Genomic DNA, 25,829 nt, shown 5'->3' with positions numbered 1-25,829 from the left:
ATCTCTCCAGCCCATCTTGTGACAATTTTAAAGGCAAGAAGCAGATCTGTTATACTGTTTTATTATGCAGATTCTTTCATTTCCATAACTAAAAATTAGTTAAAGTTATTTACAGTGTTAGCTGCTAATATTCTTGCTCTGTTACATTGTGGAGAAAAGAAAGAAGAAATGATGGGCAGGTAACATAACAAAAGTTGATTGCATTTCTTGGCTACAAAATGTATTCATTCTGATAATAAGCTTATTTTTAGTATGAATGCTTTCTATATGAAGTTACATTATAGTAACTACTTTAGGTATTCAAGTAAATTTCAAAGTGTGTCCTAGTTGCACAGCAATCAGTTATAAGTACATGTGTTTGTATAAATATTTGTCTGTGTGTAGACATACACATTTTTAGTTTTCTTTTTAAAAGCTTTGCTTTTTCATTTTATTATTTTGTTTTGTGTAGGTTACATGTATGCCTACATGTATGTCTATGCACCATGTGCATGCAGTGCCTGTGGAGGCCAGAAGAGGGCATTAAATCTCCTGGAACTGGAGTTTCAGATGGTTGTGAGTCATGTGGGTGCTGGAGATCAAACCCATGTTCTCTAGGAGAGCTGTCAGTGCTCTTAGCCACTGAGCCATCTCTCTAGCTCTGAGTTCTTGGTTTTCTTAATGAATTTTTTAGAAAGAAAAAAAATTAAATGTAATGTTGAATACAAACCAATGAGAACAGATGCTTCTGTAGTGGTACATTCATGAAATAAAAATCCATAAGCCTGACAGAAGGAACGTGGTGACAATTCTTAAGTAAAAGGAAAGACTTTTTTATGTAAATAATCAGCGTTAATTTCTTTGTCTACGTGCAAATTGTACAACTGTGTGCAGACTGTGGATTGTTAACAAAGTGGATACCAGCAGGGACTCAGAATCAGCTCACAGACTGAATTAGTTAGGTTCTCCATTATTTTATTTTACATTGTGGGTTAACAGATTGAGGAAGGCATTTTCAGCATGTCCTATTATTTGTTTGTGGGAAACTGTGTTGAACATAGAGATAAATCAATTTGACAGCACCAGCATTATTTACCTCATACTTGGTCTTAGCTCTAGGGCTGAGAAGTGGTAGATGTAATTACTCTATTTGGTTGGTTTTTTTCCCCCTTTAACCATGGGAGTCCTAGGGATCAAACTCAGGTTGCTGGGCTTGTTCCTGGGCAAGTGCCTTTGTCTGCTGAGTCGTCTCACCAGTCCTTCTATTAGATTTTAAAGAACTGATGGGGTTGCACAGAACAAAATATTTGTTTTTCTTGGTGTTTTTTTCTACTACTATAGGACTTCCTCACAATTTCTCTATTTTATAACAGAAAAATTTTTGAAATTTTTATTTATTCCTATTTATAAAGTATACTTAAAATTTTTTATGTCTGCTGCTAGAGATCCTCATGTTTTCAATGAAATTATATATGGACAACAATTTAATAGTCTTTAAATTCTTATTATATTTCTTTCCTTTGTTGATTTCTCAGTTCTTAATCATTCATTTGTTAAATTTGTTGACATCAGTGGACTATAATACCTTGTTTGATTCTGAAAATATAAATATGAATTAAATATGTCCATTAAAAGTTGTGTTATTTAATGGATGTTTGAGTACAGTAACGGATTTTCATACTCCTGTGATATTAAAGTGGCAAAGCAGGTGGATTCCCATAATAAATATATTCTTACCTCAGGCTTATCATTTTTCTAATTCCATTTTATAGAAACCTTTAATGGTAGTTACTTATCTTCTCAAAGAAAAGAGATGAGTTTTGCTGAGGAAGGTAAATCTGTAGGCAGATTTGATGGGGTGGGAGGGGTGAGAACACCTCAGAAAACAGAGGGTTGCTGGAACATAAACTTTAAAATAGCAAGCAGGAAATAAGTAACCTAAGAGAATGGGGCTAGCAAAGACCAGCCAAGACTCAGGTATAAGGCCATTGGTCTTTTCCTCTGTGAAATTAATCATCATCGTCTCCAGATTATGATGCACTCGACATTTCTACCAAATCCTGTATGGTTCTAAGGTTTTATCATGGCTGAGGAAAAGGTCTCAGAGACCACCCTTACAAGCAAGCTTATCTTGTATTATTTTTCTTGTAGCAGAAAAAGTTACCTTGAGCCGTGTCTAATGACACTCCAGTGAAAAATGGGGGAAGAGGTAGAAAAAGTGAACAGGGGGAAATTTGATACATCAAATTTTCCCATCACCCTACCCACTAAGTAGTCTCTTGTGATGTCTGGAAGTTTAGTCTAAAGAGGAATTTTAACAAATGCTACAGGTTCATTCACATTAGATCTGACAAGGATGAAGGTGAGCTTTCCTAAGGATAGAGGGTTGAATTTAATATTGGTACTTCAGTGTGAGATTCCCAGTAGGATTATGTTACACCAGGATGGCTACAACTGCACCCACATTTCTAAATTATGTATGTATATAAACACACACACATACATATGTATGTTCTGAAACAAAGACATTTTTATACATGTTTTTCAATTGTGTTCCATGAATTATAGTGTGTTTGCATGAACTGTTCCAAGAACCAAAATAATTGTTACAGATAGGGTAAGCTACTTATAAACAATCAACAGAACTTAGACATCACAGGCCTTCAAATTATACTACTTTTTAAGTGTATATCTAGCTTTAGAGAGGACTTTAATGTTTTTCTAAATCAGTTTCCTTAGTATAAATAGGTCTAATCCATTGTCTCAGCATAATTTAATCATTTTACATTTTAAAATATACATAATCTCATTCTAAATTAACTATATGAATAAAGTATGCATATATATATATCATAATGTAATTTCATATGCAAGAAGTCTCTGTGAATCAAAGACTTTCATCCCAAATGCATTAGTTTAAGGAAGCAATTAACACATTAGCAAAACTGGATTAAAAAATAGGGATGTGATATCACATTTCTGTTATCTTTATTGCTTGTATGGCCTCTATAAGGGTGATGGTGGGCAAGGTTCTGATTATCTGTAATATCCCATGTGTCTGTATTAAGATAGCATAAATACAGCCTTTATTATGGAATTTGAAGGATGACTTGAGTTAACAAAGCGAATGTTCCACGTTACAGAGATGAATTTATTTCATAACATATCTGACTAAACCAAGTGTCTGACTAACAAAAGTGGAAGGATGAGAATAACAAGTTGCCAGATCCTCCTAAATATAAAGATCTGTGTTAAACTCCTTTCTGATATTACATTGCTAATCTAAACTAACATTAACCTTTTCTCTCTTAGCAAGAGATGTTCCAGGATCTGACCAATTCCAACAGCTCTAGATTCCAAGTGTCAGAGTTTATTTTGATGGGATTTCCAGGCATCCACAGCTGGCAGCACTGGCTCTCCCTGCCATTGGCTCTGCTCTATGTCTTGGCTCTCATTGCCAACATACTTATCATTACCATAATCTACCAGGAAGTGTCACTACACCAGCCTATGTACCATTTCCTGGGCATCCTTGCTATAGTAGACATGGGCTTGGCGACCACCATCATGCCTAAGATTTTAGCCATCTTATGGTTCAATGCTAAGACTATCAGCCTCCCAGAGTGCTTTGCTCAGATGTATGCCATTCATTGCTTTGTTGCCATGGAGTCAGGTATCTTTGTCTGCATGGCTATAGATAGATATGTAGCTATTTGCAGACCACTGAGATACCCTTCAATAGTCACTGAATCTTTTGTGATCAAAGCAACTTTGTTTATGGTAATCAGAAACTGTGGGACTCCCATGTCAGTACCTGTGTTGGCCGCTCAGAGAAATTACTGTTCCCAGAATCAAATCGATCACTGCCTGTGCTCTAACCTGGGGGTCACTAGCCTGTCCTGTGATGACAGGAGAATCAACAGCATCAACCAGCTGGTCCTGGCTTGGGCAATCATGGGAGGTGACCTGGGTTTGATTATGATTTCATATGCTTTGATTCTTCGGTCTGTGCTGAAGCTGAACTCTGCAGAAGCTGCATCCAAGGCCTTAAGTACCTGTACTTCTCACCTCATCCTAATCCTTTTCTTCTACACTGTCATTGTTGTCCTTTCCATCACTCACAGTGCAGGAATGAAAATTCCCCTCATCCCGGTTCTGCTGAACGTGCTGCACAATGTTATTCCCCCTGCTCTGAACCCCATGGTTTATGCACTCAAGAACAAAGAACTCAGGCATGGCTTATACAGAGTGATTGGCCTGGAACTGAACAGTAACTATGAGTGAGAAAATACTCCTTTTTAACTTTCTGCACAACTACCCTTTATATTCTCCAATGATGGTAAGTGTTAAAAAGGTAAATACTATGGACACAATAGGAGGTGTGACTTAGCATCAGGAACCAACTAAATTCAGAACAACAATAACAACAACAAAAATCACAATATTACTTGAAGTCTCTAGATGCTGAAAATCTTCAGTACAAAGAGTAACATAATGATGCTATCTTTGTTCAAGAATCCAAAGGAAGGACTTGAAAGATACACATATCAATAATTTGTCTGTGTTCCTGGCTAGAATACCCAGATAATTTTGAATATATTGGCAGAGATCTTTGCCAATTATCCTTTTAAATTGGAAAGTTCATCTCTTTATTTAATTCAATTGGGGGTGGGGACATGAGTTATTTCTACCATTTGCTGCTTGTGTTTTTTTTTTTTTTTTCAGGTAGCATCTTTTTTTACTGAGAAAAGTGGCTTGAATATAGATTTCCCTAAAAAGATATGCAATTACCCCCCAAAAAACAACTGATAAAATGTTCCACACCATTAGTTACTAAACAGTAGGCACAATCCAATAAAACCACAACAGCTTACCAAATACAGCTTCTAAGATAGGCATTCATAAATACACAAGAAGTCATACAGTATTTTCTTTTTCATGGATATGGGGATCCTTTCATACTATTGTTGGAATGTGAACAAAATTTTGTATTTGCCCAGGAAATTAAGCAATTTCAATTGCCACAAGACACAGTAATTAAGTAGTAAGTGTCAATATACATTCATCATATCCCAAAAGAAGGATTTGAACAAAAACTTGTGTGTGAATAATTTTTAGCATTTCTTGTTAAAAAGTAAACAATGTATATACCTTTTAAATGTTTTAATATGGATACATAAATGTGGATACATGAAATAAAGTTTATTCTGAGAAGGGGTTAAGGGAAAGGGGCCAGTGGGATGGCTTAGTGGGTAGAGACGACACTTGTTGCCAAGCCTGGGGAACCGAGTTCGATTACCAGGACCCATATGGTGGAAGAACAGAAATGACTAAGGCAAGATGTCTTAGGGCTTCCACTTGTGCCCTCTCCCATGAAGAGATAAATATAATTTTTAAGTTAGAAAAGAAACCCTGTGATAACAGCATCCATTTCATTATCATCATCATTTTAGTATCTGATGATGTATCCAATAACATGATATAAACTTCAAAATGCAGAATAAAATTGACTCTCTTAAAAATTCAGAAAAATTGTTTTTATTCATCTATTTACTTTGCATCCCAGTCGCAGCCTCCCCCCACCCATGCTTCCCTCCCAGTCCCTCTCACCTTTTCCTCCCTCTCCCACCCCAAATCCCTCCTCTTATGTCTCCATCCAGGAAAGGGCAGGTCTCCTATGAGTATCAATAAAACATAGCTTATCAAGTTGCAGTAAGACTAAGCACCTCCCCGTATATTAAGGCTGGGCAAGGCTGACCAGTATGAGGAGTAGGCTCCCCAAAGCCCCTGTTCCCACTGTTAGGAGTCCCACAAGTTGACCAAGCTACACAACTGTAGCATATATGCAGAGTGCCTAGGCTAGCCACATGCAGGCTCCCTTGTCTGTTCAGTCTCTGTGAGCCCCTGTGAGAGCTCAGGTTAGTTGGTTTTGTGAGCTTTCCCATGGTGTTCTTGACCCTCCTGACTCCTACAACTCCTCTCTTGTTCCTCCTCCTCCTCCTCCTCCTCCTCCTCCTCCTCCTCCTCCTCCTCCTCCTCCTCCTCCTCTTCCTCCTCCTCCTCCTCCACAGAATTCCCAAACTCCATCTAATGTTTGGCTGTAGTTCTCTGCATATGCCTACATCAGTTGCTGGATGATGCCTCTATCGTGACAATTGGGCCAGGCACCAATATGGTTACAGGAAACTGGCCAGTTCAGGCTGCTTATCCACTATTGCTAGGAGTCTAAGCTGGGGCCCTCCCCATAGACTCCTGTGATATTCCCCTGTGCCAGGCTTCCTACCAATGCTGAAATGTACCCCAGCAGTCCCCCTCAGCACTTTTCCCCTCCATTCCTTCCGCAACCTGATCACTCATATTCTTATCCCTCCCTGCCCTGTCCACTCATGCAATCTCTTCTATTTCCCCTTTTCAGAGCGACCTGGATGTCCCCTCCCCCCCATGAACTCTCTCTCCTTGCTACCTAGTCTCACTGGGTCTGTGGATTGTAGCATAGATATCCTTTATTTTACAGTTAATATCCACTTATGAGTGAATACATACCATGTTTGTCTTTCTCAGTCTGGGTTACCTCTCTCAGGATGATTTTTCCTAGTTCCATCCATTTGTCTTCAAATTTCCTGGTGTCCTTGTTTTGAACAGCTGAGTAATACTCCATTGTGTATATATACTACATTTTCTTTATCCATTTATTGGTGGAAGGACATCTAGATTGTTTCCATGTTCTGTCTATTTCAAATAAAGCTGCTATAAACATAGTTGAGTAAGTATCCTTGTGGTATGATTGATCATCCTTTGGGTATATGTCCAAGAGCAATATAGCTGGGTATTGTGGTAGGTTGATTCCCAGTTTTCTGAGAAACCACCACACTGACTTCCAAAGTGGCTATACAAGTTTGCACTCCTACCAACAATGGAGGAGTGTTCCCCTTGATCCACATCCTCTCCAGCATGAGCTGTCACTTGTGTTTTTGATCTTAGCCATTCTGACAGGTGTAAGATGGAATCTCAGAGTTGTTTTGATTTGCATTTCCTTGATGGCTAGGGATGTTGAACATCTCCTTAAGTGTTTCTCAGCCATTTGTGATTCTTTTGTTGAGAATTCTTTTTATGTCTCTACTTCATTTTTTAATTGGATTATTTGGTTTGCTGATATCTAGTTTTTTTAGTTCTTTATATATTTCAGAAATCAGTCTTCTGTCGGATGTTCAGTTGGTAAAGATCTTTTCCCGTTATGTAGGCTGCCATTTTGTTCTAATGATGGTGTCCTTTGCCTTACAGAAACTTTTCAATTTCATGAAGTCCCATTTATTAATTGTCTGTCTTAATGCCTATGCTATTGGTGTTTTGCTCAGGAAGTTGTCTCCTGTGCCAATGCGTTCGAGATTATTTTCCATTTTCTCTGCTATCAGCTTCGGTGTATCTGGATTTATGCTGAGGTCTTTGATCTACTTGGATTTGAGTTTTGTGCAGGGTGAAAAATATGGATCTATTTGCATTCTTCTACATGCTGACATACAGTTAGACCAGCACCATTTGTTGAAGATGCTTTCATTTTTCTATTGTACAATTTTGGCTTCTTTGTCAAAAATCAGGTGTCCATAGTTTTGTGGGCTTACATCTGGGTCTTCAATTCGATTCCATTGATCCATGTGCCTGTTTTTATGCTAATACCATGCTGTTTTTATTACTATAGATCTGTAGTAGAGCTTAAGATCAGGGATGGTGATACTTCCAGAAGTTCATTTATTGTACAGGATTGTTTCAGCTATTTTGAATTTTTTGTTTTTCCATATGAAGTTGAGTAATGTTCTTTCAAGGTCTGTAAAGAATTATATTCGGATTTTAATGGGGATTGCATTGAATTTGTAGATTGCTTTTGATAAGATGACCATTTTTACTATGTTAATCCTACCAATCCCTGAGCACAGGATAGCTTTCCATCTTCTGATATCTTTATCAATTTCTTTCTTCAAAGACTTGAAGTTCTTGTGATACAGGTATTTCACTTGCTTGGTTAGAGTTACACCAAGATATTTTATATTATTTGGGCTATTGTAAAGGGTGTAGATTCTCTGATTTCTTTCTCAGCCCATTTATTGTTTGAATATAGGAGGGCTACTTTTTTTTTTTTTTTTAGTTAATCTTGTATCCAGTCACTTGACTAGAGGTGTTTATCAGTTGTAGGAGTTACCTGGTAGAGTTTTGGGGGGTCACTTATGTATACTATCATATCATCTGCGAATAATGATGTTTTGACTTCTTCCTTTCCAGTTTGTATCCCTTTGGTTTTCTTTAGTTGTCTTATTTCTCAAGCTACGACTTCAAGTGCTATATTGAGTAGGCATGGAGAGAGTGGACAATGTTATTTTGTTCCTGATTTTAGTGGAATTGCTTTGAGTTTCTCTCCATTTAATTTGTTGTTGGCAATCAGCTTGCTGTATATTGCTTTTATTATATTTAGATATGTCCCTTGTATTTCTGATATCTCTAAGACTTATCATGAAGAGGTGTTGGATTTTGTCAAAGGCTTTTTTAGCATCTAACAAGATGATTATGTGTTTTTTTTTCTTTCAGTTTGTTTATATAGTGGATTACATTGACTGATTTTCATATGTTGAACCATCCCTGCATCTCTGAGATGAAGCCTACTTGACTACACTGGATAATCTTTTTGATGTGTTCATGGATTCAGTTTGCTGTACTTTATTAAATATTTTTGCATAAATGTTTATGAGTGAAATTGGTCTGTAATTCTCTTTCTTTGTTGCATCTTTGTATGGTTTGGGTATCAGGGTGACTGTGACGTCATAGAAAGAATTTGGCAATGTTCCTTCTGTTTCTATTTTGTGGAATAATTTGAAGAGTATTGGTATTAGCTCATCCTTGAAAGTCTTCAGTAAAATTGTCTGGTCCTGGGCCTTTTTTTTTTGGTTGGGAAATTTTTAATGACTATTTCTATTTCATTAGGGGTTATCAGTCTATTTAAATTGTTTATCTGATCTTGGTTTAACTTAGATAAGTGTATCTATCAAGAAATTTTCCATTTCTTTTAGATTTTCCAATTTTGTGGAGTACAGGTTTTGAAGTATAACCTAATGATTCTCTGGATTTTCTCAATGTCTTTTGCTATGCCCCCTCTTTCCTTTCTGATTCTGTAGCTTTTTGTTTCTGATTTTGTTGATTTGGATATTCTCTCCCTGTCTTTTTGTTAGTTTGGATAAGGGTTTATCTATTTTGTTGATTTTTCTCAAAGAATCAACTCTTTGTTTTATTGATTCTTTATATTGTTCTCTTTATTTCTATTTTATTGATTTCAGCCCTTAGTTTGATTATTTCCTGTTATCTACTCCTCTTAGGTGTGTCTACTTCTTTTTGTTCTAGAGCTTTCAGGTGTGCTGTTAAGTCACTAGTATGAGATTTCTCCAAATTCTTCATGAAGGCACTTAATGCTATGAACTTTCCTCTTAGTACCGCCTTCATTGTGTCCCATAAGTTTGGGTATGTTGTGCTTTCATTTTCAGTGAATTCTAGGAAGTCTTTAACTTCTTTCTTTATTTCTTCCTTAACCCATGGTAACTCAGTAGAGAGTTGTTCAGTTTCCATGAGTTTGTAGGCTTTCTCTTGTTTCTGTTTGTTGAAATCCAGTTTTAATCCATGGTGGTCTGATAAGATAACAGGGGGCGATTTTAATCTTTTTGTATCTGCTGAGACTTACTTTGTGGGTGTGCATGTGGCAAGTTTTGGAGAAAGTTCCATGCATTGCTGAGAAGAAGATATATCCTTTGTATTTGGGTGAAATGTTCTGTAGATATCTGTTAGGTCCATTTGAATCATAACATCTGTTATTTTCATTATTTCTTTGTTTAGCTTCTGTCTGGATGACCTGTCCATTGGTGAGAGTGGGGTGTTAAAGTCTGCCACTATTATTATGTGGAGTTCTATAAGTGATTTAAGCCTTAGTAATGCTTCATTTACAAATGTGGGTGCCCTTGCATTTGAGGCATAGATGCTCAAAATTGAGACATCATCTTGGTGGGTTTTTCCTTTGATGATTATGAAATGCTTTTCTCCATCCCTTTTAATTAATTTTGGTTGGAATTTTGTTAGATATTAGGATAGATACACAGCTTGCTTGTTAGGTCCATTTGATTGGAAACTTTTTTTTCCAACCCTTTACTTTGAGATAATGTCTATCTTTGATTCTGAGGTGTGTTTCTTATATGCAGCAAAATATTTTCACATCCTGTTTTCATATCCATTCGATTAGTCTGTGTCTTTTTATTGGCAAATTAAATCCATTGATATTGAGGGATATTAATGACCAATGATTATTAATTCTTGTTATTTTGTTGTTGGTCATATTGTGCATGTTTGCATATGTGTGTGTTTGTCTTTGTGTTTCCCTTTGTGTTTTGCTGGTGTGAAATTATCTATTGCCTGTGTTTTTATGGGTGTAGTTAATTAGAATTTTCCTTCTAGTACCTTCTGTGGGGCTGAGTTTATGGATAGATATAAAAATTTGGCTTATTTAAAGAATAAAAGAAATGCTAAACTTAGCACAAAACATCATACTATTTTTAAAGATTCAAGTTAATAAAAAGCATAAATCTCAGAAAATGAAGTACAATGAAACTCCCAAAGTAATGAAGTACTGGGATCGCTGCAATACCATGAGCCCTGAAAACATTAAACTTGATGAAGGGAGCAGACACATGAGGCTGCCTATTATACAAAAGTATGTGTCCCAAACAGGCAATCTGAAATATCAGAAAATCAATTTGTTTGTTGTCAGGAAATGAATGTCGAGTAATAATGAGAGAAGCTGACTACCAGCTGTGTAGCTAGCTTCCTGCTAGGAATTCCTCTGGACTCTGGGAGCTACATAGTGGCTACTTGCTTGGAATTATGAACAAAAGGAAAGCCATTTAGTTGTCTGCTTTCAAATCATGTAAAAAGACTAGGTTTACAATCTGTGACTTTTAACTCAATAAAAATGGGAAAGCGTGACAAAATTATTTTCTCCATATGTATTTTCTCTAGTTTCCTGTAAAATAAAAACAGATTTCAATGAATTAGAATGTTATCACAGGAGTGTGTAATTACTCAATACACTTTTATTTATAAAGAGAATCATAGTCTAACCCTGTTATAAATCTCTTTAATGCATTGTGATGATTGATAACAATTAAATTTAAATTTTAAAACAGTGTTATTTAATTGTCTTGCCAGAAACATACATAGTGATTGCATGTTTAAAATGCATTTTAAGACTCCAGCCAGGGAGGCAAGTAGCCTAACTGCAGATCTTCACCCATCCCTCTTCTCTTCCAAATCCAATCTCCCAGTTTCATCCCCAGCTTTGTAGCAGACCACCTGCTGCAGCCTCCCTTTCCTCCCTGCCCCCATCTATACTGGATCATACAGTTCTTCCCCACCAACCTTTCTTCCCCCAATTTATGGCTTTATCCCAGGCTCCAACTCAGCAGGCAGTCTCTGGGAACCTGCTGGCCAAGCCTGCCAGAGAAGCAAGCAGGCCAGCGAAGCAGGTAAGCAAGCTTCAGATTTTCATTCTCCTTCCTCTCCTCTGTGTCTAATCCCCTAGTGCCATCCACAGTTCTGTAACAGACTACCTCTCCTTGTGGTCTCTCCCACTCTCTGCTCCCATTCTTAGAGAACTAAACAGATCCTCGTAGAAACCCTGCTTTTTCCCTTCTATGGACCCACTCAGTCCCTCCCAAGCCAATCCTCGTTCCTAATTGTCAGCTCCCAATACCTAGAAATACATTTTACCTGGAAATTCCAGTGGCCACACCTAGCAGAATCCCAGGAGAATTTAACACCAGGCAACACAACCACAACACCCAACCAAGAACCAGAGAGGGCAACTAAGGCATAAAACACCCACCCAACAAAGACAAGACCAGATATCAGCACCTAGAGCTATAATCTTCCCAAGCCCATTTTCCTAGACACCAGTGTAAAAACATAATCAATAAGAGCCAAGACAAAGTGTCTCCACTAGAGCACAGCAATCCTACTATAGTAGGTCCTAAGTATTGCAGTATAGCTATAGCACAAGGCACAGACCTTAACACAGCTATTATGAATATGATAGAGGACCCTAGAGAGGAAATAAATTAATCACTTAAAGAAATATATGAAAACATAAATAAAAAAAATAAGTGGAAGGAAATGAATAAAACAGTTCCAGACCTGAAAGTGGAAATATTATAATACTACTACTACTACTAATAATAATACTAATAATAATCACAAACTGAGAGAAATCTGGAAATGAAAAATTTAGGAAATAAAGCAGGAACCTTAGATGCAGGCCTCACCAAGACAATTCAAGAGATGGAAGACAGAATCTTAGGCATTGAAGACATAATAGAAGAAATGAATACTTCCATTAAAGGAAATCTAAAAAACTTCCTGGCACAAAACATCCAGGAAATATAGAACACTATGAAGAGACCAAATCTAAGAACAATAGGAATAGAGAGACGAGAAGAAACCTAATCAAAGGTACAGAATTTTTAAAAGCAAATTTATAGAAGAAAATTGCCCTAACCTAAAGAAGGAGATGCCTAACAAAGTAAAAGAAACATATAGAACACCAAATAGACTGAACCAGAAAAGATATTCCCCTAGGCCTAAGTACAGAACAAAAAAAATATTAAAAACCGAAGGGAAAATTACAAAAGACATTCCATGATAAAACCTAATTTAAGCAATACCTATCTACTAGTCCAGCCCTACAGAAGACCCTAGAAGGGAAACTTCAACCTAAAGAAGATAACTCTATCTAAGAAAACACAAGGGAAAAATAATCTCAAACCAGTGAATCAAAAAAGAATCAAAAAAGGGGAAACACACACACACACACACACACACACACACACACACACACACACACACACACACGCCACAGCAAGAAAACAGAAGGAATCAACAAACACTGATAATTAATATCTCTCAGTATCAATGGTCTCAATTCCCCAATAAAATTTGTTTTTTAATCCACTAAGAGGACATTGCACTTCTTAACATCTGTGCACCAAACACAAGGACATCCAAGTTCATAACAGAAATACTACTACAGCTTAAATCACATATTGGACATCACACAGACAACAGGAGACTTCAGTACTCCATCCTCTCCAAGACTGGTCATCCAGACAAAAACTAAATAGATAAATGCTGGAGCTAACTGATAATATAAATCAAATGAACCTAACAGATATTTAGAGAAGACTTCACCCAAACACAAAAGAATATATATTCTTCAGCACCTTATAGAATTTTCTCCAAAATTAAACAAATACTTAGACACAAAACTTATTCTTTCTTATTCTGTCTTTTCTCAAACCCATTTTTATTTTTACAATAAATAAAAACATACAGACAACAATTTTCTAATTAAAGGCATATAAATATTTATACTTCATCATTGCATTGATCAATATCATATTTACTGTTAAAAATTAGGACATTTTCTCAGTGTGGTGATGCCTCTAATCTCAGCACTTGGGAGGCAGAAGCAAGTGGATCTCTGTGAGTTCAAGTCCAACCTGTTCTACATAGTGAGTTCCATGACAGCCAGGGCTATGTAGAGAGACTGTCTCAAAAAAATTAGAGCATCTAATTATCCCTAATTTTAATTTTAAATATAATATCCTGAACTTCCATGATGTTATATGATGTCTTAATACTCCTCATCCACATATATTGAAATAAATTTCTTGTAAACCATAGTCATCTATGTCAAAATTGTTGAGTCTTTCTTAAATAGACAGGCTATTCTCGGCTAAGATTTTTGTGGATGCTTATAGTAACCATTTTCTAGACCTGCCTAAATTAGCCTTGGTTTCTGAGGCCAGTCTTTTGCACAGTGGTGCCTATCCTTCGTTATGTTACCTAAATCCGTATCTTAAGGATCTTGTCTTATATTCATCAACCTTATATTGATTACTTTATCATAGCCAGTGTCCCAGTTCTCATTCTGCCCAGGTCATCATGTCTATTTCCTTAGCCTATGTAAAAAGAACTTACACTTTTAGCTGAGAAATATTTAAGAGTGTACACCCAAAATATCCTCAGAAAAATATTCATGAAATTCATTTCATAGATACAATAAATAAGTGTCCAAACTATACAAATCAATAAACAAGATACCAACAAGAATGGAAGACAAAAAGCTTATGACCATTTAATGAAACATCATTCAGGATAGAAATCGAAAACTAAATTAGTTATTGAAAAGAACATATCCCAATACAATAAACTTTGGCAAACTTATGCCTAATCTTGGCATAAATGGGGAGACTTTGAAAGTTTACCATTAACATCCGGAACAAGGACTCTCACCCATTTCTATTCAACAAAAGGTTGATCTTTGAGCAATTACATAAGAGAATAAAATAAAAGTCATCCAAATTGAACAAGAAAAAATAATTTCTTTTTTTTTTTTTTGGTGGCATAGTCATTTAGATCATCAAACAGTATCAGGACTATCAAATCTGGTCATAAATTCAATAAAGCTGTAGGACACAAAATTAAATTAACAAACAAAACACAGTAGTGCTTGAGGATACTGCCAGTCAACCATTTGAGTGAAATCAAGAAAACAACTTCATTTACACTGGATTCCAAATAAGCCATAGGGGTTTAGTCAAACAGATGTTTTAGAAAAGCTACATAGTGGAAGTTACCAATTATTGAAGAAATAAATTGAAAAAGGCATAAACAAAAAAAAAGAAAAAAGAAAAAGGCATAAACAAATGAAAAAAAAACCCAATTGTTAGCTGTTTATCAGAATTAATGTTGTTACAATTTACATGCTATACAAAATGACCTACAGATCCAGTCTAGTCCCTATCAAAACACCAGTGAAAGTCTTCTCTGAGGACCAGACTGAAAATAACAACAAAGCATTTCAATTAACCAAAGCAACTGTGGGCAACTGTGGGCAAAAGGTGCGAAGCAGGGAAGTCACTGTCTGACTTCAAACAAAACACATGCTGGAGTGACCCAAAAAGCATGCTGATATTATAAAAACATAACAAACAAAATAGGAAGCTACAAACACATCCACACATCAGAGCCAAAGTTGTTTTTAATTGTTTTGACTTATTATTTTATTTTCTATGTATGGGTATCTTGTCTGCATGTACGTATGTACATCACACACATGCCTGGTGCCCACAGAGGCCAGAAGAGGACAGCAAATCCCCTGGAACTGGAGTTATAGACATTTATGAGCTGGCATGTGGGTGCTGTAAATTGAACCTGGATCCTCCTGAAGAGCAGCCAGTGCTCTTAACCACTGATCCATCTCTCTAGCCCCCAAACTGGTTTTTATAAATCAGTGAATTAGACCCTTAAATGGCATATGCATTAAAAAAAACCCAGATGAACTACAGTCTTATGTGTTACATACCTACCTTTTGAACATGAAGAGAATACCATTTTCTTGAAAAAGAGTTTCCAGAGCTGAGTTAGTTGTAGCCATTAAATTCCCTGCTGAAATCATATACATACAAGTAATATTGTGTGGACAGATCTGATTGTATTATATATTTATAATATGTAAATATGTATTTATATATATAAAGAAATATATTTATATATTCACATATATATATAACTGCAACTAAAGAAAAGAGGGAGGAAAGAGAAGGGAGAAAAGGTTATAATTAAATTTTAATTTCAAAATTTGAAAAATCCTTCCTATGAGAGTGTACATTTAATGTGCTTGCACAAAGCTACTCGATAATTCATCTTTTCATCTGATTTAGTGTTTGGTTTCTTGTGTGTTTATTTTCTCTGGAGGAAGATGGTATGTTATGTCTTTCAAGATCCTCACAATGCCCCCTTTATAATGCTTATCATTTCCCCCTTGCCCCACACTCCAGTCATCCTCTAGGTTGAGGACTGTGTGGAAGGATTTTTTGTTTTCCATCAGAGTGAAGGTAATTTGGTTAAAAGCACCATTCAGACTTGTCCAGAGCCTCCACCACTCTTCATATTTTTTGCTTTTATTGGAGAAAATGAAAAAAGGAAAATCTAGGAGTCTGTTAAAGGTATAATAATGAGAATGAAACATTATATTATCCCAACATGTGACAGACAAATTCAGAAACTATGATGTATGTAGGCAATGTGATTTATCCATTGCTAAGGGATGACTTACTGTGGCAACATCAATGGTCTTAGAGGACACAATTCTGAGTGAAGTATACCAGTCAGAAAAAGACAGGGACTGTATTATTTCAACTACATATGAATCCAAATAGCTAAGCTCATAGAGATCTGAGAACACAATAGTGCTTACCAGAAAATGAGGGCATCTTGAGCAGAAGACAGGGGAGCCACCATGTACAAATTCATATATACAAAGAATAGTATCTATAGTTCTACTGTACATTTGGGAAATGATAGGATTGTGAGTGTTATTTTGAGAAAGAAATGACATATAAGATAACAGACATGCTCATCAATCCAATTATTCATCATTTAACTATACATGAATTGTGACATGATATTGTATCCTATAAATATGTCAGCTGTTAGCATTCAAATCTAAAGTATGTATTAAAAAGAAAGTATTTTATGGTAGTTAAGATCAACTCTTCTGTTGTTTTGACAGTTGTTTATTTCAATGACAACTCAAAAAGGCAGATATTTGTATTCCTAGGCACAATATCAATACATACTCTGAGTTATTTTTGTATGAGTTTTAAACCAGGTCTCACTATGTGTGTAGGATGGCCTAGAGCTCATAGTTTTTCTACCTTAGCCTCTTGAGTAGCTAGTATTAAGGATGTTTACAATTTGGCCAGGCTTACTTTGAAGTTTTTTTTTTAAGATTTATTTATTTATTATGTACACAGAAGAGGGTGCCAGATCTCATTACAGATGGTTGTGAGCCACCATGTGGGTGCTGGAAATTGAACTCAGGACCTCTGGAAGAGCAGTCAGTGCTCTTAACCTCTGAGCCATCTCTCCAGTCCCTTACTTTGAGTTTTTATTCCTGTGGTTTTTTTCTTCCTTTCTACAAGACCTTTGCAATGTTATTATCTTCTCCTGAGATATTTTAACCACCACTTGTTCTTATATATGATGTAATTTCTTAATATTTTAAGGTATCTGCTCTATCCTATTCCATACAAATGCCTCTACTGTTTAACTAGTAAAACATATTCTCAGACATCTCTGAAAAATGTTGACCCTAGAAATGCACTTCAGAAAAGATAGGGTAATGGTCCTGGACCAACAACAAAGGAGTCCAAATCCTGAATTGTTTGTAAAGTGATCAATATTCATATTCCACACTCATTAATATTCATATGATGACACCAATCCAAGAATTGTTTATTAGTTTTCAGTTATTACACTGAAATTATAAATAAATTCAGGAAGAGTTTCAGAATCATAGCAAACAAAACCTTCCTAAGATCAGAAAAGTCAAAGATACAGCCTCCTGACATTGATGTCTGGGTAACAGAAATCTATTCACACATCCTGTGTGTACCCCACATGTTAGAGTACACAATATATGTGTACCAGATGGCTTATAGACTGTCTTGAGAGGAGAACGGGTACAGATGTAATAACTGAGTTAAATCCTCATTGTATGTAACATAATGATTAATAATCTCCCTTAAGGTTCAAACACATCTTGGAGAAGAATCATCAGAGAGAACAGTGCAAGCACATGCATGTGAACACAACCTCTTCAAAAAAGCACACTGGGTAGGAATTGGATGAAGGAGATTTTGAACAGAGGGAGTTTTTCACTGTGATCTTGTCCACACTTTTATTATAATTTGTACAAATATGCAAATATAATTTACACTAAGTTTAACATTCATCCAAAAGAAAACCAAATATATACATGTATAACTAGCCTAAGAGGTAAAAAGAAATGTTGTAGTGGGTAGCCATTCCAGCTTTGATCTGGAAGTTCCAACCCCCATTGAGACTTCGGCAACTGTCACGCCTACAAGGCAGGGCCAAGGGAGGCGCCTGGGGACCTGAGAGCTGTATCGGCAGGCGCTCTCTCTGTTGCTGGACCCTGGATAGTGGAGGTGGACCAAGCAGAGCTCCAGAGAACACCGCTGGACTGTGATACACCTTCCCCAGACTCCGCGACCTACCTATCCCTTAATTTGTAAGTTATGCCATTAAATAAATCTCCCTTTAACTACGTGGAGTGGCCTTAATAATTTCACCAATAAAATGTTCCAAAGATTAGACAGTCAGAACATTGCATAACTCATGTTATTAGAAACAAAAATAAGATCAAAGTAAAGTATGTATGAAGAAAAAGTTCACAACATAAATAAAAGATTAATGATTGATCACCTGTCATCCATGTCAAGAACTGAATCTAATGTATCTCAAACACATTCCTCCTTACATGGGGTCTTAATCTCAAAGGCAAAAATGATCCTAATTCTTTTTTTTTTTTTTTTTGGTTTTTCGAGACAGGGTTTCTCTGTGCAGCTTTGCGCCTTTCCTGGAACTCGCTTTGGAGACCAGGCTGGCCTCGAACTCACAGAGATCCGCCTGGCTCTGCCTCCCGAGTGCTGGGATTAAAGGCGTGCGCCACCACTGCCCGGCATGATCCTAATTCTAACAACATAAATCAGTTTGCCTGCTACTGAGTTTTATACAAATGAAAGCATATATTGTTTCTTTCATTCATGATTACATTGATTAATCTCAAACTATATATTCAGTTAGTTTGATATGGATGAATATTGCTATCATACCTACCTTTAGACAGTATAAGTATTCCATGATTCACATCTCTTAAAAGTTTTCTTAGTGAGCAGGTGTATGAATCACAAATGAATATATAGCTAGGAAATTTGAGTTTAGAAACAGATAACATAGGACATAAGAATAAACTTCAAGTGATTTTTGTGAACACAAAGTTGAGATGAGGAAATAAGCACAAATATTGCTGAAGATAGGCAATATATTGTTAGTTATGAATATTTTTGAAGCAGTCAACTATAAGCCTAGTGATCCAAGCACTACTGTAATGTTTGTAAGAATGTAACTGAGGAGAGAGATACTTGTCCACTTGTCCACGAAGATCAAAATCGGTGAACTCAGTGAGAGCTCAAGGGAAGAAATTTTGAACTCATAATAGGTTTTCTACTTACATTAACATGATTGCTGTTGTTCGAAACAGAAGAATCTGAGTCGCATGTATGCACTTATTACAGCCAGACACAGGCTTTAAAGTCTGTTTGCTTGGTTTTTGTTTTTGAACTGAAAGCAGGCTTCTAAGACATATCCATTAAATTTCGTGAGAAGACTTTTCTTTCCCTTTAAACAAGAACCTAATGACACTCTCTCGTATCTGCTTGGTTTTCACTCCATACACAATAGGGTTCATGGTGGGAGGCATGAGAAGATAGAGATTAGCCATAATGATGTGTATATGGGGAGGGATGGTATGTCGCCCAAAGCGGTGTGTAAAGAAGGTGAAGAAGGCTGGGACGTAGGTAATGACAATGGCACAGATGTGAGCAGTGCAGGTGCTGAAGGCCTTCTGTCGAGCATCTGCTGATGACAGACTCACAACTGCCCGTAGGATCATGGTGTAGGAGACGGTGATGCATAGGATGTCAAAGCCTCCAATCAGGAGGGCAACCATTAGCCCGTAGACGGCATTGATCTGAACATTGCCACAGGATATTTTAGCGACAGACATGTGGTCACAGTAGGTGTGGGGGATGACATTACCCTTGCAGTATGGCAGGCGCTTGGTGAGGAATGTGAAGGGGATGACAAGAATCACACCCCTAAGGAAAGTGAGCATCCCTGCCTTGGCAATGACCACATTAGTGAGGATAGTGGCATAGCGCAGTGGGTAACAGATGGCCACATATCGGTCTAGGGCCATGAGCATCAGCACCCCGGACTCCATCCCTGTAAAAGTGTGCACAAAGAACATCTGGGCCAGGCAGGCCTTAAAGTCAATCTCCTTGAGATTGAACCATAATATGCAGAGAGTGTTGGGAAGAGTGCTGGTGCACATGAGCACATCTGTGAAGGAAAGAAGGGCTAGGAAGATGTACATAGGTCTGTGTAAGACCTCTTCAGAGTAGATAAGATATATGAGTCCAAAGTTCCCTGTAAGAGCGATGCTGTACATGGTAAACAGTGGGAAGGAGATCCACAAATGTGCCTCTTCCAGACCAGGGATGCCATTGAGGAAAAATGAAGCTGGAGTCAGGCTGCTGGCATTTAGAAGTGACATAATGAGCGTTGGAAGTTCATGGTAGAGCAGTCCAGAATTCCAGAATTGTCTCTGTACAGAAAAATACCCCTAAAGATCACAGACTATGTGATAAACATAATTTTCTTCCCCATAATGGCTAATTTGTCTTTCTTGTGGGACCATCTCCATCTGACTATATGTGCCCTCCACAATTTTTTTTTGCATGTGGTACATATAGTTTGTGTCCATTCTTTTAATGTTAGGTGTTCAGAAGGTAATGTCTGGTCCCTGTGTCTGAGTTGTGTCATCCATTCCACAGACTACAGATGACCTCTATTGGCACAGCTAGGCTGACAAAACATTTGTTGTGTTCCAGACATTACTCATCTACCTCATGATGCCTGTTCTGCATTGAAATATCAGCAATCATCAGTAGTTTTTATATATCTCACTTTCAAAAGTTTTACTTTAGAGTCATCCTGGCAATGATTTCAACTATGTTTTAGCTTAAACTATTCCATTATGACTCATAGAAAAGTTAAATTACCTAGGATATAAATCATCTATGTATACCAACATATTTTTAAATAAAAAACACAGAACTCTTTCAAAAGTAAAACTGGAATACTGTAGATAATAAATTCCTTCCTAACCCTACCAGATGACCCTCTATTTGATAAACAATAAAATAAACAGATGATAATGAGTCACTAGAAATACAACTTCAAAAGCCAATGTTTTCCTTACATTACTTTCTAGTCTAATGGATTCTAAAGTCAATTGGTTGAGAATGAAGATGATTCTTATCATAAACCAAAGCAACTGACATTCCCATAACAATATAGTGTTTTATTTTCTATCTGGATCACAATCTCACAGAACCATAGATTCAAAATTTTCTCAGGTCGTGTAATCAAACTATGCTTTTGTATGTAAAGTAGATAATATAACTTTATACTCTGTGGCAAAACAGCCTAGATATTAGGGCCAGAGTTCACAAAATAATCATATATAGCAAGAGAGGGGAACACTGGATGTTATAGCATGTGTTGATGGAATCAAATGAAGTTATGAATGTATGCAGGTAGGAAACACAGATCTGGAGAAGTGGCCACATTGACCTAAATGTGTGGGTTGAAAGCGGTAACAGAGAAACAAATGTAATCGTGGGAATGGTTATAGTTCCATGGAGGAAGACAGTGAAGGAAAGATAATAGACTCTTTAATTCGAAATTATCAATTTAAAATTTATAGTATCTTTTGATAGTTTGGGAGAGACCCACATGACATCCCAATAGATGGCTGTACTGTAGGTAAATTAAAGGTTTATGAAATTTATTCTCCTTTCCTCATATCCTTTATTAATTTCATATTGTTTTTTTAGAACAACAAAGACCGGGGCACTTTGAGTTGAGAAATAATAAATATATCATAACTATGGAATAGAAGCATTTCTCTGAAAAGAAACACAGCATAAAAATAGACAGTTGTGGAATAGAACTATATCATTCTTTTCTTTCTTTACTTGCACAAGATAAATATTTTTCTCTCATAACTGCTGTGATTATGTGTGGTTTGGCCAAGAGCTTCTTTTGTTAAAACACCCCCTGTTGGAGTTATATTTTAGAAGTCAAAAGCCAAATGCTTAATTCAAAAGGAAAACTGAGAATATTGTATGGAGATGTAGCCTTCTAAGAGGGTCCACTGAGCCTTTTTCAAATGTTAGGAGATAAGACTATCTGAAACTCACCCTCCTTCCTAAGCTGTATTCATTTCTTTCACAATAAGAATATACCACCAATGTAGAAACTTGATACTTACCCTAAAAATTAGTGATGTTTCTCAAGAAACCAAATATTCAAGGGAGAATCTCATTCACATCTTTAGCATTCAGGAAAATAAAACTTATATTGAGACCTTGAGAGGCAAGCAGCAGAAGGAACATGGTATTCTCTTATTCTTTTTCCTCCTTCTCTTCCCTTTCCCCCCTCCATGCCTGAGAATTTGTACATGTGTTCATGAGTATACAGGGAGGTATGAGAGAGAGGGAGAGAGAGAGAGAGAGAGAGAGAGAGAGAGAGAGAGAGAGAGAGAGAGAGAGAGAGAGAGGCTTTGAAGCTCAATTGGTTCTTTCTCTTTTTACAGTAATCTCCAAGGAAAAGTAATTTTCCATAGGTATGGGTGTGGATGGCCTAAAACAGCTATATCTGGATTCTAAGGATACTAGCTGAGCCACTGGGAATTGTCTGATAAACAATTTTTATCTTGCATCATAGTCCTGAGGGTGTAATCTCTCCTAAGTACATCAGGGACTAGAACTTTATATGCTCTTTTAAAATTTTAGTGTATCACATGCAAAACTGATTTTATATATATATATATATATATATATATATATATATATATATATATATTTGTTTTTTAGGGACAGGGTTTCTCTGTGTATCCCTGGCTATCCTGGAATTTGCTTTATAGACCAGATAGACCTCAAACTCAGAGATCCACTTGCCTCTGCCTCCCAGGTGCTGGGCTTAAAGGTGTGCACCACCAGAGCCTGGCTTGATATTAAAATATTTTTAAAATCAAACAGCTGAGTGTTACATATGATATACTTAGTGTCCTTGACAAATTTTCTTATTTATCATAAATTTCTGTAGATTATTTGGGATTATCTGGAGGTACATCATCATGGTGTCTGTGAAAAAGGAGAAGATTCTTTCCTATTTTGATGCCTTTTTCTTACCTCTGTGTAATGCTAGCATCTCTCTGTTGTGCGGTATTCGCCAGAAGTAGTGATAACAGACATCTTTGTTTGTTATTGGTGATGGGGTGTGAAGGCTTGAAGGAGATATGTCCCCTAGTCTCAGGTCTTTGAACACTTTGTCCCCAAGCAGTAGCACTGTTTGGAGAGGCTTAGGTGGTAGAGTCTTGCTGGAGGAAGTATGCCAAAGGGAGCAGATTTTGAGGTTAAAGGCCTTGGCCACTTCTATTCTGTTCTCTCTGCTTTGTGTTTGTGAATAAGGATGTGAGCTCTCAGCTTCCCATTCTTGCTTTCAAACCTGCTGCTTGCTTCTTCTATGCCTCCCTACCATTCCTCTGGAACCATAAGCCCAAAAAACTCTTCCTTCTATAAATTGCCTCTAGCGATGGTATTTTAACACAGCAATAGAAAAATAAGCAATAAACCTAAGTTTAACGAAGTCTTTTGGAGGTACAGAAAACTAGTTCTAATGGTCATATGAAGAGTTGGACTTACAATGTAGAAGGATAAGCCAGATAAAATAAAGCTACAATCACTTAAAATCTATCTTGAATGCTGAAGGAATAGTCCTTGGCTAAATGCTTGCAGGCACACATACCAGTTTGCAATGTGTTTATATGTTTATAAAACTCACATGTTTTCAAGTACACCTTTGTACACACCCCAAATGCCAGTTTTTAGTGTCCTGGCTCTACATAACTTTAGTTAAAATGTCAAAAAGTTGTGTTTATCCTTTCTCTCTCTCTCTCTATTTCTGGCCTCTGTCTGTCTCCCAGTTTGCCTCTGTGTAGCTGTGTGTGTATGTGTGCTGCATTCCTGTAAGAATAGGGCACCTGGAGTTTTACAGCAGCATGTGGAAGCTCTTAGAAGGTGTTGGTTGGTTTCTTCTTTAATTTTTTTGTGACTTATGTGTTTGAGAAAGTGACTCACACTGGACTGGAAGCTCAACAGTTTGGCTTTCCTGGCTGCCTAGCACACTCTATTTACCTCCTTATCTCTGTACTACTACCCAGGGTGAAATCTGTCAGAGTGATATTTTCTTAGTTAGGTTTCTATTGCTGTGAAGAGACACCATGATCATGGCAACTCTTATAAAGAAAATATTTAATTTGAGGTGGCTTTCTTACAGTTTCAGAGGTTCAGTCCATTATTATAGTTTGGAGCATGGCAGTGTGCATGAAGACAGTACTGGAGAGGTACCTGAGAGTCCTACATGTTGCTGGGAACAGGAAGTTGACTGTGGTATCCTGAGCATAGGAAACTTCAAAGCCTGTGACACACCTCCTCCAACAAGGCCATACCCATGCCAACAAAGTCACACCTCCTAAAAGTGCCACTCCCCGTGTGATTATGGGGGCCAATCACATTTAAACTAAGACAGATGTCTATATCTTTATGTGGGTGGTGGGTCAAAAACCAACAACAACCCACACCTCTCTGCTTGGACATCTTCTGCTTGACCCTCCTTTCTGGTACGGTAACCTCAATTCCCTCTCATATGCTATATGCTATGTTCTTCTCCTGGGATCTCATCCTGAGTTCATTTCCTTTTCTAGATCAGCAGTTCTTTTGTCCCCACCAACTTTCTTTTGTTTCATGCTCCTTTCTTCTCTTCATTCGCTAATGTAAAAATTCTTTTCTGAGCTTACTCATTATGGTTTTTGTTTCCCTGACCCACTGCTCCAGCCTGTGTATCTGTTATTTCAGTCAGAGGAGTCCCATGTTTGCACCAGTTATATAGCTAGAGAGGAACTCTGATGGACACCCTCAGCCTGCTTCTAAAATCCCTAAAGGAAACTCCTTAAAAATCCCAGGAGTTGAGGCCAGCCTGTAGGTTCAGGCCACCAATATCATCGCTATGATAGCACAGGTCAGGATGTCAGGAGTTTAACAAAAGCATCAAGAGGAAGCTCAAGGGCAATATGGTCCACAAGGGACCTTGACTCAAACAAAACAAAACAAAAAACAAAAAAACCCAAAACAAAACAAAAACAGACAAACAAAAAAACCCACAAAAAACCAAAACCACAAAATACAATTTGCTTGGTATGGTCTATCTAAACCTTAATCTTATTCCTTTTGAGCAAAGGCAAGAGGATTGCTGAGGGCACCATACCAGTCTACACTAAATGTGAATTTGGGTAACCCTAGCCTAGGACTTGGGACCCCATTTTATGATAAACACAAATCACCTCAGTATTCTTTTTTGATAATTTTAAACACAAGTATTGAACTTAAATCATTTCTAACCTTTCTTCAAAGGTTCCTACTCCTATGTTGCTCTCCTCATATTGTCTAATTCATGACCTCATAATTTTTCTAGAAGTCTCTTTCTTTTTTGAAGCCATGATTTCAAAGCTATTCTAGGTTGTCAACTTGATTACATCTGGAATTAAGAAAAAATGAAGTGCACACCTGTGAGGAATTTTTGCTTCATTTTAAGTAGGACAAGTACTTTCTAATCCAGATTTCTGAGGTAGAAAAGCAAACCTTTAATCCAGATATTTTGAGCTGGGAAAATCAACCTCTAATTTGAGCCATGCCTTCTGCTGGAAGCCTGCATTAAGGACTTGGAAGAAAGAAGTTTCTGCTTCTCACCTCACTTATCAAGTCAATTTCTTCACTCACATTAGAGACAGATTCTTCAGGATTCTGGTCTGTACTGGAGATCAGCGGAGACATCCAGCTTTGAGGACTGAACAACTATTGGATTCTTGGACTTTCTATTCATAGCCAGCCATTGTTGGATTACATAAACCATGGTCTGTAAGGCATTCTAATAAATTACCCCTCTGTCTCTCTCCTTCTCTTTCTCTTTCTCTCTCTCTTCATTCTGAAAGATCT

General features: G+C 37.1%; 2 protein-coding genes across 2 annotated transcripts; one reads left to right on the top strand and one right to left on the bottom strand.

Moving 5' to 3' along the window:
* Positions 1-3,297: 3,297 nt before the first annotated feature.
* Positions 3,298-4,263, top strand: LOC128123880 (putative olfactory receptor 56B2). The gene has a single exon (XM_052760161.1). The coding sequence runs from the start codon at positions 3,298-3,300 to the stop codon at positions 4,261-4,263; it is 966 nt and encodes a 321-aa protein (XP_052616121.1).
* Positions 4,264-19,297: 15,034 nt separating this feature from the next.
* Positions 19,298-20,263, bottom strand: LOC128094834 (olfactory receptor 52N1). Its single transcript, XM_052713418.1, has one exon. It carries the CDS (start codon positions 20,261-20,263, stop codon positions 19,298-19,300), a length of 966 nt encoding a protein of 321 aa, XP_052569378.1.
* Between the last annotated feature and the right edge of the window lie 5,566 nt (positions 20,264-25,829).

This window comes from Peromyscus californicus, unplaced genomic scaffold (genome assembly GCF_007827085.1).
Source record: "Peromyscus californicus insignis strain IS unplaced genomic scaffold, ASM782708v3 Scaffold_4__1_contigs__length_199733344, whole genome shotgun sequence".
Classification (NCBI taxonomy): domain Eukaryota; kingdom Metazoa; phylum Chordata; class Mammalia; order Rodentia; family Cricetidae; genus Peromyscus; species Peromyscus californicus.
Note: the sequence above shows the minus strand (reverse complement) of the source record. Positions and strands in the feature narration are given on the sequence as shown.